Below are 14149 nucleotides of genomic sequence, written 5' to 3' on the forward strand. Positions count from 1 at the left end.
AGAAGATAAACAAATTGAAGAAGCAGTTGACGAAGGAGTTTGCTATGAAAGATCTAGTTGCAGCAAAGCAAATTCATGGGATGTGAATCAGTAGAGATGAAGTTGAAGGGACGTTGAGGTCGAGTCAGGCTGAATACATCGAGAGAGTGTTGGCCTTCTTGTTTTGATGATGTTTAACAAACAATTTACAACTAATGTTGTTTGTCTAGTATTTGTGTTTTCGTATTTATTGTAGACAAACAACGTAGTCGGAGGTTGGATGGAATAGAGCTTCAACGATCATATCCAAAGGAGGTTGGTGGAATGTCGGGTTGAAGCAATGCAATTAAAAGTTAAAGATCAAGTTCAAGCTTCATCCGCGAGATTACCAAGTCAAGCTTATTGAAGATCAAGATCATTACTTGGGTAATTTAGTTTAGGAATTTATATTATGTGTGTTAGTACTTTAAGCTCAATCATATACACACATACACGTTTTGGTTTTTGTATATATATAATTATATATATACATATATGTTTTGGTTTGATAGTTTTCAAGTTTTACTATGAAACAAATGAATAGAATTGGAAAATACTATTTTGTTTCATGTTTATATGCCTATATATGATTTCACTATTAACAAGCTTATATTTAATGAAATCATATTTAGTGTTTTGAATATATTGCATAGAATATGCAATTTTATGAAAATATTATATTTCTAGGTTATAGACTTCATAACAACATATTATATCTTTTATCAAGTCTATACAATCATTTCATAAAGTTTCAAAATGTTGTTTAAGTCAAAATATCAAAATATCAATTTTTCAGGTTTTCATGTTTTTGAACTATTTTGTAAAATGATGATTTTTCAAAAATGGAAAATGTAATTTGGAAAATTCTTTTTGTAACATGTTTGTTTTCATGTTTATATACATTTCATTTGGGAAGTCCTTTTTCGAAACCAGTCGTTGTAGCATGTTTATTATCATGTCTACAATCATTCCCCAAAGTTTTACATTTTTTGGAATTTATTTGATATTTTTAAACAGTGTTTTAAAATCAGACAAACAGTTTTTCAGAACCTGTCACGCGGTCGACCGAGAGCTCGAGACTTCCCACGGTCGACCGCACCGGTCGACCGAAGAAGTCTGCCTCCCTTTCTTTTGTTTTCGACCTGAACACCAGTCGACCGAAAATCTTCGTCGGTCGACCGATCAATTCTGTCGGTCGACCGGAATTTCCGTCGGTCGACTAACTAAGAGAGTTTTAAAACAAGTTTAAGAAAGTTTTAATCAAGGGTTTAAGTTTGTTTAAAGTGTGTTTATAAGCTTTTAAGCATTTGAGTGTTTCGATTTTGTGAATCAAATTCCACAAGAGCTTGAGGAGATTATCTATTGAAGTTTGAGCTTCCAACTATCATCCCTCCATCTCTTGTTATCAAATTGAGAAGTTTTCTAAACTCAAACTCTAGCTTTACATTTATATACTTGTTTGATTATCATTGTTCTTAAGCTAGATTTTATATTTGAGTTTAGTTTGATTTTGATTTATATCTCTTTGTTCACACACAACCTATTGAGCTTATTGTATTTACATTCATAGTATAATTGGGTTGTGAGATTGTGTATCTTAGAGAGTGAGCTTACAATTCGTTCTCATCCATTGTAGAGAACAAACACTTTGTATTGAGCCTAATGGTAAGGATTCACTTGTAATACACTTGAACACCGAGAGAAGTGTGTGGTGAGAGACAGGGTCGAATCCAAGAGGAGTGGCGTCGGTTGACGTGCCTAGGGAGAGGTTGTAACCGAGCACTTGAGGGAGACACGGCTAGGTCCAACACTTAGTGGGTGTAGAGTGTGATTGCAAGAGTGTGAGTTGTAGAGTTTTCGGTTAGCTAGAAAACCGAGTGTGTAGAAGAAGTTCCGGCTTCCAAACCGGATTGTGTTAGTGGATTTCTCCCCGGGAGTGGGGAGCGGAGACGTAGGACGGAAGGTCCGAACTCCGTGATCATATCTTGTGTTTGAGTGTGCTTTGGCGTTTATTTATACTTGTGTTTATAATTCTTGTCGCCATTGTCATTAGCTCATTATTTATATGATCCACTATCTAGTTCACATTGTTTACCCCTTGTGTTAGTTTATATATCCTTGCATATATATATATTTCATCATATAGGATATATCTCATTGTTTACATTGCTTATCCTAGCTCATATATCTTGTGATATTTCATACTTGCTAGGATAACTTGTTAATTAGTTTTTAATTGGCATTTAATCGGATTAGATTAGCATAAGACCCTAATCACCCCCCCTCTAGGGTCTAACAATTGGTATCAGAGCTTGGTGCTCTTTGATTTAAGGTCTAATCGCCTTGAGTTAAAGATCCAAGTTAGCTTATTGTGCTAATCTAATTTTGAGCTTTATTTGTATCTTGCTTGCCTTTTATATTATGGATATGCATGGTTTAGGTTATGCCATCAATATTGCTCCTAGATTAGATAATTTCCCCTATGCCCAATGGTGTGTTAGATTTAAACTTTTTGTTCAATCTAAACACTTTGATTTATGGGAAATTATAGATGAGGCTTATATTGTGCCCACTTTGGAGAAATCCAAATGGAATAAGAATGATCATCGTATGTTTACAATGAACAATATTTTGTTAGAATATTTGCTAAATGCTTTTAATTCATCTATGTCTAACAAGTTTGTTCATTTTGATAGTGCTTACAAAGTTTGGAAATTTATAGAAGCACATCAAGGGGACTTGGAGGCGATCCGAAAAGCTTTGGAGGATCCCGCTTCAAGTTCATATGGAGCTTCATGCACACGTGCACTAGGCGATAGCCCTAGTGAGGTTTGCTAGTTCGAAACCACTAATGATTTATCTAGTGATGAACTTGCTTGTGCATATGATAGATTAATGCATGCCTACACTAATTTGCATAAAGATTTTATTGATTTAAAAAGCAAGCATGATAATTTAGAATCCAATCATGAGGAGCTAGTGTCAAAATTGGATGTCATTGCAAAAGAAAATACCATGCTTAAAGAAAACAATGACATGGAAAATGGAAAATTAACCACATCTATAACTAGCTTATCTCATGAAAAAGATAATGCCATGTTAGAAGTAGAGAACATAAAAAATAATACTGCTTCTTTTATAAATAATTATTTATGTTCTACTTCTAAAGTTAATGCTAATATGCCTAATGATGAGTTGAACAATGTTAAAAACCGTATTTCTTCTTTAGATTCAACTCTTAATACATGCATTAACAACCATATTTTGTTATGATGCACAAAAACATAAGAATATTAATCTTTCTTGTGTATCTCATGTAGCTTCCTCATCACATACACATGCATATGCTTATCATGCACATCATAAACATGCTAATGTGTTCAAATGTGATCTTTGTGGACGTTTTGGCCATTTGGCAAAATTTTGCTATGATTTGAAAAAGACTTCACTTTTGCCAAATGATTTTAAAAGACCACAAAAGTTTAAATGTGATGTTTGTGGTAGATATGGCCACTTAGGAAAGTTTTGTTTTGATAAGGTTTCGCATTTGCAAAATAATTTTAAAAGACCATCCATGTTTGCAAATGTTTCTAATGTTTTCCGTGCACAACCATTCGGTCAACGCAAATTATTTCAACCTTTTCATTGCACAAATTGCAATCGGAAGGGTCATTTGAATGAATATTGTTTTGACCGTGCTAGTGCACCATATGTGCCCAAGAAGGTTCATAACCCTAGGGCTTTGAGTTTGAATGATAGGGGTCATGTCCCTAACCCATCCGGCACCAAGAATGCTTGGGTGCCAAAATGATAGTTTTACCAAGAACTTTAGTGCTCTTAGTTTTCTTTTTCTTGGTTTTGTAAATTGTTTTAAAATCTTTTTGTTATGAAAACAATTTTTCTTTTATCAAATCTTTTGTTTTCATAATTCATTGGTTTTGCTTTAATGAGAGGTTTGTATTTATATAACCCTCCGGGTTTATTGGGTGTTTATCCCCAAATCATGTTTACTGGATGCTAAAATGATTATATGGGTTGGAACAAGCTCAAGAGCTTGATATAATTGTTGCCTCTCTTAAAAATTGTGTTTTGATTTGTTGCTTTTGAATTCATTATAATTCACTTATATGATGATATTTATGTGTTTGTGCTAATGGATCATCTATTCGTGCTTTATAATGTATTCTATGAGTGGTTTGATCAAGTTATGTAAAGAAAATTTTTCTTTATTGATCAAACATTGTTTTTGAATATAAACTTTGATTTATGAATTCTTTTAGTTGATTTGTTTTCATTTGAAAACTTTTTGCATGATTCTCATGTTCCTCTTCTTTTGATTTCATAAATCTATTCTTTTATATGGTTTTTATATTTTTTTGTGTTAATGAGACACTAATTTCATATTGACATATTTATGTGTGTTCTCATTATCTTCATGTATGTGAGTAAATTTTTAACATATTCATGTATGCTTGCTCACATATGTTTTGCCATGATCTTCATTGCATATATTCTATATGGCTTTTTGATAGGGGGAGCAATCCCTATATCTTTGTATGTTTGATACTCACCCGTAATTATTGATAGGGGGAGCTTTCGCTCTCTTATTCTTTTGTCCCTTTTTGATGTTGTCAAAAGGGGAGAAATATTGTGAGTATACAAATTCCTTGTTTATATGCATGTGTATTATCTTATATATGTTCACTTCCTTCATGCATATATTCTTTTTTGTAAATTGTTTGTCATCATCAAAAAGGGGGAGATTGTTGGCCTTCTTGTTTTGATGATGTTTAACAAACAATTTACAACTAATGTTGTTTGTCTAGTATTTGTGTTTTCGTATTTATTGTAGACAAACAACGTAGTCGGAGGTTGGATGGAATAGAGCTTCAACGATCATATCCAAAGGAGGTTGGTGGGTGGAATGTCGGGTTGAAGCAATGCAATTCAAAGTTAAAGATCAAGTTCAAGCTTCATCCGCGAGATTACCAAGTCAAGCTTATTGAAGATCAAGATCATTACTTGGGTAATTTAGTTTAGGAATTTATATTATGTGTGTTAGTACTTTAAGCTCAATCATATACACACATACACGTTTTGGTTTTTGTATATATATATAATTATATATATACATATATGTTTTGGTTTGATAGTTTTCAAGTTTTACTATGAAACAAATGAATAGAATTGGAAAATACTATTTTGTTTCATGTTTACTTTTATTATGTCCATATAAATATTCCATAAGTTTTCAAAACTTGTTTTGAGTCAAAAATAACAATCACATGTTTTTTCATATATACGTCTTTTAGTGCTTTTGCAGAATACAGTGTTTTTCACAAATTATAAATGCAAATTGAGAAATTCTTTTTCTAACATGTTTGTTTTCATGTTTACAAACATTTCTCAAAGTTTCATCAAGTTTGGAATTGATTTGTTATGTTTAATGTTTTTACAAAATCATAATTTTCATTCGTGCATGTTCGTGCATGTTTTACAAAATAGATGAGTTTTCATAAATTGGAAAATTATATTCAACTGTCGGTCGACCGGTCCGGTCGACCGATGAAAATTTTCGGTCGACCGACGAATTTTTCGGTCGACCGACGAGTGTTCCTTCAGTTTGCAACGGCTAGTTTTTTGACCGTTGCCTTGGGGTTGTGTTTTGTCTTTTGCTCAGGTTTTTGGCTGAGTTGAGAGAGGGTATAAGTACCCCATTGCCTTCAACTCTTAAACTAACCAAGAGGGTTTTTAATCAAGTTTAATAAAGTTTTTAACAAGGGTTTTAGTTTGGTTTAAGTGTGTTTAAAAAGCTTTTAAGCAAATTGAGAGTTTGTTTTTGTGATTCAATTCTACAAGAGCTTGAGGAGATCATCTATTGGTGTTTGGGCATTCAACTATTCTCCCTCCAACTCTTGATATATTGAGAAGTTTTCTAAACTCTATTTCTAGCTTTTTTATATATTTGATTATCATTGTTATTAAGCTAGAACTACATTGAGTTTAGTTTTGATTTATATCTCTTTGTTCACACACAACCTATTGAGCTTATTGTATTTACATTCATAGTATAATTTAGGGTTGTGGGTTTGTGACATTGAGAGTGAGCTTAATTGAGTTCTCATCTTGTTAGAGAGAACAATCATTTGTTATATTGTGCTTATTGTGAGAATCACTTTGTAATACACGTGTACACCGAGTGAGAAGTGTGTGGTGAGAGTCGGGGATCGTCCCAAGAGGAGTGGCGTCGGTTGACATGCCTAGGGAGAGGTTGTAACCGAGCACTTGAGGGAGACACGGCTAGGTCCAACACTTAGTGGGTGTAGAGTGTGATTGCAAGAGTGTGAGTTGTAGAGTTTTCGGTTAGCTAGAAAACCGAGTGTGTAGAAGAAGTTCCGGCTTCCAAACCGGATTGTGTTAGTGGATTTCTCCCCGGGAGTGGGGAGCGGAGACGTAGGACGGAAGGTCCGAACTCCGTGATCATATCGCTTGTTTGAGTTTGTCTTTGGCGTAGTTGTTTTTGTATTTATTTTATATCGCCAATTGTGCATTGCTCATTCACTTTATCCACTATCTTGTTTAGATGGTTTATCCCTTGTGTTAGTTTATATATCCTTGCATATATATATATAATTCATCATATAGGATATATCTCATTGTTTATATTGCATATTCTTGCACATAACTCTTTGTATATCTATCTTGCAAGAATATAGTTGTTAATTATTTTTAATTGGCATTTAATCGGATTAGATTAGCATAAGACCCTAATCACCCCCCTCTAGGGTCCAACAGAGGGTACTTCAGATATTCAACATGGAGAATGATAAGCCCGTCGGCACGCTCCTTGAAAGTCAATTCAAATTATCTGGGGAGCAATCACCCAAGACAAATGCAGAAAAGGAGCACATGAGCAGGGTGTCATACTCATCAACCATTGGTAGCCTTATGTACACGATGATTTGCACGAAGATGGATATCACCCATGTAGTGAGTGTTGTGAGCAGATTTGTAAGCAATCCAGAGAAGCAACATTGGGAGGCCGTGAAGTAGATATTGCGTTATTTGAGAGGGATTACGGATATGTAATTGTGTTTCAGGAGGAAAAAATTAGTACTGCAGGGACATGTGGATGCAGATTTCCCCGGTGATCATGATACAAGGCGAAGTACCACAGGGTATGTTTATACCTTAGTGTCGACAGCAGTGAACTGGGTCTCACATTTGCAGAAGATAGTAACGTTGTCCACGACTGAGACAGAGTATGTCACAGTGACTGAAGCCAGGAAGGAGATGATTTGGTTGACTGGGTGCCTAGAAGAATTAGGTTTGAAGCAGGGGAACGACGCTCTTTATTGTGATAGCCAGAGTGCTATACACATTGTCAAGAATCCAGTATATTATGCCAGAACAAAGCACATCGACGTATATTACAACTTCATACACTCGCAGATTGAGGACGGCAAGTTACGATTGGAGAAGATTTTGGAGAGCCAAAATTCTGCGGATATGTTGACAAAAACAGTGACTATCGACAAACTAAAGTTGTACGCAACTTTAATTGGCCTTCACGCATAGGAGATGAAAGCGGAGCCACACTATGAGGATAGGCGGGATCGCCGGGTTGATAATGATTGAAGAATAAATTTTTCTGAGTAAGAGAAGATGCTTGCGAAAAAGGCGTGAGTTCGCGAGAGCTCTCGTCTCCAAGTGGGAGATTGTTGGTTTTGAAAGTGTGAAGACCGAAACCTGACGAAGAAATAATCAAAGAAACTGAAAAACCCATCTTCGATCGACCGACGAAAGTGGTTCGGTCAACCGAGAAGCCTGTAGAAACAGCCCAGGAAGTTCGCTCTGTTCGGTCGACCGACACAAGCTCATCGATCGACCGATGCAAAGTCAAAAAACATTACAGAAGTTTCGGGTCGGTCGACCAAAAAGCTTGCCCCGGTCGACCGATAAGCTTTCCCCGGTCGACCGAAAAGGTGCACGAGAACCCTGTAAGAAAAAGATGTTCTGGCCGGTCGATCGACGTCGGGATTTCCAGAATCCTGGTTCGTTTGGGAATCTATTTTGGGCTGGGATGCTATATATCTTGATATGTTTTAGGTTTGTGTAATACGAAAAAGGAGGGTTTTGACGGCACTTTGAGATCAAAGATCTTAGAGAGAGAGACCTATTGTGAGCATTGTAATCTTCTTCAATTAATCAAAGTTTTTTTGTGTGGCTCTCGAGGACATAGGCATGTTTGTCGAACCTCGTTAAATATGGTGTTCTCTGGTTTGATTATTCTTTCCTGCATGTTTTTTTTATTTGCTGTGATTTCCTGCTTGTCTACTTTCGACACAAGATTCGGAAGGACAAGGGTTGTATGTTCAACCCCAACAGAGGGAAAGGGAGGATATTATATATATATATATTATATATATATATATATATATATATATATATATAGTAGTTATATATTATATATTATATATATACGAATTATAATATATATAGTATATATATACTATATATATAGAGAGAGAGAAGAGAGAGAGAGGTTGGAGATCACCAGAGACACAAGGCCTCACCAATAGGGGGTAGCTAGGTAAAGGGGTAGAGTAAGAGTACAATAATCTTTGTTGAAAACTCACTCTATATATGAAGATGTGACTCAACAATCACCAAAGTAGGGTCACGAGACCCCTATTTTAGTGAAGGAGAAGAGGCCTCTGAAGTTTGGTGATTTGTCAAATAACTCCCTTTTAGCTTCTAAAATGTCGAATCCCACCCCACCCCACCCCCACCAACTTTCATGATTCCTAAGAAACCTCTCTAAACTTTTGATGTTTTTTAAGATAAATTCCTAAAAGTTTGAACACAATTTCAGTAGCAAAAATATCTCCATGCGTAATTTTATCGACCCGCATGAAAATTGTGGTTAATGCCATTTAAGGTTTCTTATGAAACATGTTTGAAAGTTCAAGAGGATTCTAATAACCCTAAAACTTAAGGAGGGTTTTGTGTAGTTTAAATGTTGGGGGGGAGGGGGGTCATCTGAGAAACACTCAAACTTAGTTTTACTAATGATGTGATTATGTAGTTTCTTTCAAAATATAAAAACTCGTCGCGAGCAATAATAACATTTTTTTAATTGGCAACTATGTAGTAACACCATTTTCCAAAAATTGTGGATCAGCCCTTGTATATATGAGGGGTATTTAACTTCAATCCAAAGAATGTATAAACATATCAGCAACACTAACGTTTGAGAGGTAAAGCTACATATATGATAGATAATCGGGAAAATAGTAGTAAATTAAATACTAACGCAGATGAAAAAGTTTCAACTATATATAGTGAAGGAAATTCAAGAAACTTCCCTAAACTTTCAAAATTTCCCATCAGACACCCCCCACCCCCACCAAAAAAAAAATGTTAACGGATTAACGAACACTTTTTTTTTACAATGCTTTATGGATTAAAATGTTGGTCAAGATAAAAACAACTCATGCACTGAGTTTAGCACAAATAATCATGATGCAATGGTCTTAGGGGTATACACTAAAAAATAGAATAAGAAATGAGTGCATTAAAAGGCGATGAGAGGTTGCTCCTATTGAGGATAGGATAAGAAGTGAAGGGGACAAAAAGGTCTAGAGGTTCCTAAAAGGGCTTGGTTTAGAAGCTATTAAGAAAGATACAATAAAGTATTAATTTAACAGTGGAGATGAAACAAAACAGAACCAAGTGAAACATTAGAATTCATGTAACCGGACCCAAAAATTTGAGATAAAAGGCTTCGTTGATGTGGCATTACCTTCGCAATCGAAATAACAGCCAGTGGGGCGCTAAATAGCATAAGAGGGTCTATTCGAAAAATTTTAAAGCTCAGAGATGTTTGTAAGATACTCCAAAGTTCACAGGGATTTTGATGGAAAAAAATTCCAGGGGAATTCGTAAGCAAGACCGCAAATTTCAAGCGTATATTTTGGTGAAATTTACCCGAAAAACCCAACAATTTTGGGGATATATATCCTATCAGTTGTTTGGATAAAATAGATTCTACAAGTTGAAATAAACATGACAACAAAAGACAGTCCCGTTCAAAACATTCCACTTTCAGCTCAACACTCAAGTGCCGTGGGAGGCCAAGTGAAAGCCACGATTCCTAAAATGGAAAACTTGAGCACCATATACCAGAACAAGTAAATACAAAAATTCTATTCCTGAATAAATATCCATAAGAAACAAATTTCCAGTAGAAAAGCCCCTATTAAAATAGGTGAAAATAACTAGCCAAATGTGATTGATTTGTTTTCCCCCGCTTCTCAGGAGATATTATTCGTCAAAAACCCAAGTAAAACAATAGAAAAGCGTCTTTGAATTCTGGAACCAATAAACTATAAACATAATCTAAACCGGAAAAAGAAAGGGGGAAAAAAAGAACAAACAGATGAGCAATAATAACTAATAGAAAAATGGTAGGTCCTCAATATAAAAATTAGAAATATAAATAAATAAATAAATATACCAACATCAATAGACAATCCCACTTGCCGAAAGTGTCCCCTAAAAAAGGCATGTCTTTAAATAAGAAAAATACCATTAAAACGCCCTACCTAAAAGCAACAACTCATCCACCTAAAGCCCCAACAACTTGAAAAAAAAAAGTTCTATCAATCAACAACAATCAAACACAATCTCAGTCATAGCATCCAACAGATCAAATAAGAGGATACTTCCCTACCCACAATAAAGTTTCACCCAACTCAAAAATAGAGAAGCGAAACCATCTCCAAATAAACCCAAGCCGTAATCAAGAACTAAATAATCACTAATAAAATGAAAATGGAAGGAGAAAAGATTAGGGAAACCTCCCAAAAACATAATAATAATAATAATAATAGTGGGTAAAGGGGAGGAGCCCAACCTGCTGCATTGCTGGCAGAACCTCTGCTCAATTCCAGCAACCACGACTTTGGGCGACTTAGAGTGCATCCCACAGACTTTGTGCCTGCAATAATAAGCTTTAGCCCCAGTGAGATCGACCAGGCACCCTTCAACCTGGCATCTTGGTGGCTGCTGCTGCTGCTGATTGCTCTGCTGCTGCCCTGCTGAGCTCACCCCCTTCCCCTTCTTCTGTGAAGGAGGAGGAGGAGGAGGAGGATGAGCTGGCGCTGGCGCTGCCATTGACACATTCAAACCCTTAGAAGAGCTCCCACTAGTGTTTCCTCCATTACCCACATCCTCAAAATAAATCTTCTTCCCAAATTTGAGACCATTGAGGGAGTCACTGGCCCCAGAAGAACCTGAACCCATCTCCATTTTCTAGCCCCCCTTTCTTTTTCACTTCACAACCATTGAGGAAAAAAAGGAAACAAGAAAATGGGGAAGGGAGCTAAAAAGCTTTGGGGTTGGTTTTGTTTATAGAGATAGATAGGCTATCATCAACAGTGAAGGCTGTTGGGGGAAAAGAAAGAAAGAGAGGGGTTTTCTGGGGAATGGAAAGCTGACAACTGACAGCAGCTGGGCCATATTTATATTGGGCTTATTACACCACTGCGACAACTTGTCAGCAATGCAAACATTTATACAGTGACATAGGCATGGTAATGTGCCGTACAGCATTCACATCCTCTTTTTTTTTCTTTGTTCTTTTTTTTTTTGACCCTTTTAGGTTACTGTTTTTATTGTAGATACAGGTGAGGACGGCACCAGCGTTGTGGTCGCTCTTGTTTCATTGTTTTCTCCTTACTTGGTGCATTAATTAGGCTAATTGGCCTCATAGGGGTGGTCCTTTTGCTTTAAATGGAGATTTAGATATGCCTTTTTCCCAATGTTGAGGAATTTTCTAAGGATTTTTGAGTACTTTAACAAGTAATAGAGATTGTAAGTACACTTTTGATCTCTTTGAACTTCTTTCATTCTTTCCTCGCTTTGCCAATGGAATCTAGGACGCACCAAAGATGGGTCGACTATTTGACTAAGAATTTTTTCTGTTTTTTAAATTAGTAGATGTGACAAGAAGGAATACTATACTGGGCTGTTTGGTTGGTTTCCTAAAAACCAAGAATAGGAAATGAGAGCATGGAAATATCTCATTTCCTATTCTCAACCATTTCTATTCCTAAAACTTACCATAACATTCAATAAAATATTATTTTATCATCCAACTCATTTAATAAAATATTATTTTATCATCCAACTCATCCAATAAAATATTACTTTTATCCTCCAACATCTAATAAAATATTATTTTTATCATCACATCATCCAACTCATCTCATCTCATCTCATCTCATATTTAAAAATCAATCACATCATCCAATAACATGGTGACAACTCATCTCATCTCCTTAAACTTTCATCTCTACCCATTTCCTCCAAAAAAAATAAGGAAATGATTTCCTTAAGTGTGGGTCACATCATCCAATAATATAATAACAACTCATCTCATCTTATCTATTTTCTTATTTTTAAGAATGAACCAAACACAAGAAAAGAACCTATTATAGGAAATAGGTTTCTCATAATACATTTCCTTTTTTTTAGCCAATCAAACAACCTCAAAACAAGTTTTCTTAAAAAATCACTCACATCATCCAATAATATGACGACAACTCATCTCATCCAATCTCTTATTCTTTAATTTCCCTTTTTTTCCAACCAAACAACCTCAAAATAAAATTTCTAAGAAATGGTTTCCTATTCTTTGATTTCCCTTTTTTTAGGCAAACAAACAGCCCCTACGTGTAAAGTAAATGAGGACATTCACAGTACTGTTGCGCTCGATCGATTTATATATATCCGTGTCTTTCTCAGTAATACAGGATAATTATGCGGGAAATAGAAATGCAGACTAATGATGTGGATACTTCAGCTGCCTAGGTTTTTATCCGGTAATTTCTCTGTGCCAAGAACTGGAAAAACTTTGACATTGGAAGCGAATAACATGTGCATACTAACCAGGTATAACATGGGTCCTTCGCATGTATACACCACAATCTATCATATTTGCAAACTTTCCCCCCACCCCCCCAAAAAAAATCTTGATATTTGTAAATATGACGATTTGAAGGGTATACATGCAAGAACTCACTAATCTTACTTTTACTGATGGACCCTCTAAGTTCTTATCACTTAACACCAAGAACCACCACTGAGTAAGCGATACAAGTCAACACTCTCACTGTGATTTGTACTCCCACTCCCACTGTTCATTTAGTCAAACCTTCCTACAGTTAGGACCACAATCAAAATCTCCTCTCGATTCTTTCCATAAACTAGAAGTCCACTTTCAAATCGAGTGATCAAACCTTCCTACAGTTAGGATCGTCTCAAACCCCCATTTGGGCAAACCTTCCTACAGTTAGGGCCACAACCAAAATCTCCTCTCGATTCCTTCCATAAGCGACAAGACCACTTTCAAATCAAATGATCGAACCTTCCTACAGTTAGGGTCACCTTAAACTCCTGCTTGGTCAAACATTCCTACAGTTAGGGCCAAAACCACAATTTACCTTTAGTTTAGTAATCAGAACTTCTGACAGTTAAGATTATCCGAATCTTTTTGATTCTCGGAGTAGAGATCTCACTCTTAGTTTCACTCTTCAGATTCTCGAGGTGGAGATCCCACTTCGAGTCTCCTTTACAACTAGAGATAGAATATAAAATTCTTCCTCTTCAGTTTTGGGAGATAGAATATAAAATTCTTCTTCTCTTATTTTGGGTTCGTCTTTGCCCCAAGAGAAGACACCATTCTTCAACTCCAAAATCCGTGCTTCACACGTACGGGGAATTTTATCCCGAATCCTAAGTAAGGATAAGTCAATGCCTAACACGCGTTACCGGTTTAGTCTTTCACCGATTAAAAATGCCACCATATTCCAAGTCTGGGGACTTTTATCCCGAAGTCTAAGTAGGGATAAGTCAGCGCCTAACACGTGTTGCCGGTTAGTTCTTAACCGTAAAAAGAACAAAAGCTCACATATTCAATATTGTGGCAGGTTGTTATTCATAACACCATAATCCGTGTCTCACACGTACAGGGAATTTTATCCCGAATCCTAAGAAGGGGATATATCACCTAACACGTGTTGCCGGTTTAGTCTTTCACAGATTGAAAAGACACCAAAATCCAAGT

General features: G+C 36.0%; 1 protein-coding gene across 2 annotated transcripts in view; it reads right to left on the reverse strand.

Moving 5' to 3' along the window:
• The window catches only part of LOC109842819 (squamosa promoter-binding-like protein 14), a 31855-nt gene extending 20385 nt beyond the window's left edge, over positions 1–11470 (reverse strand). The window contains exon 1 of one of the 2 annotated variants that reach the window (XM_020411719.1): positions 10937–11470. In XM_020411719.1, the coding sequence (XP_020267308.1) occupies positions 10937–11331 (395 nt within the window). In that variant the 5' untranslated portion in view covers positions 11332–11470. The remainder of the gene's footprint in view (positions 1–10936) is intronic. The other variant, XM_020411718.1, reaches the window with a different exon arrangement.

The sequence above is a fragment of the Asparagus officinalis genome, chromosome 5, assembly GCF_001876935.1.
Source record: "Asparagus officinalis chromosome 5, Aspof.V1, whole genome shotgun sequence".
NCBI classification, from domain to species: domain Eukaryota; kingdom Viridiplantae; phylum Streptophyta; class Magnoliopsida; order Asparagales; family Asparagaceae; genus Asparagus; species Asparagus officinalis.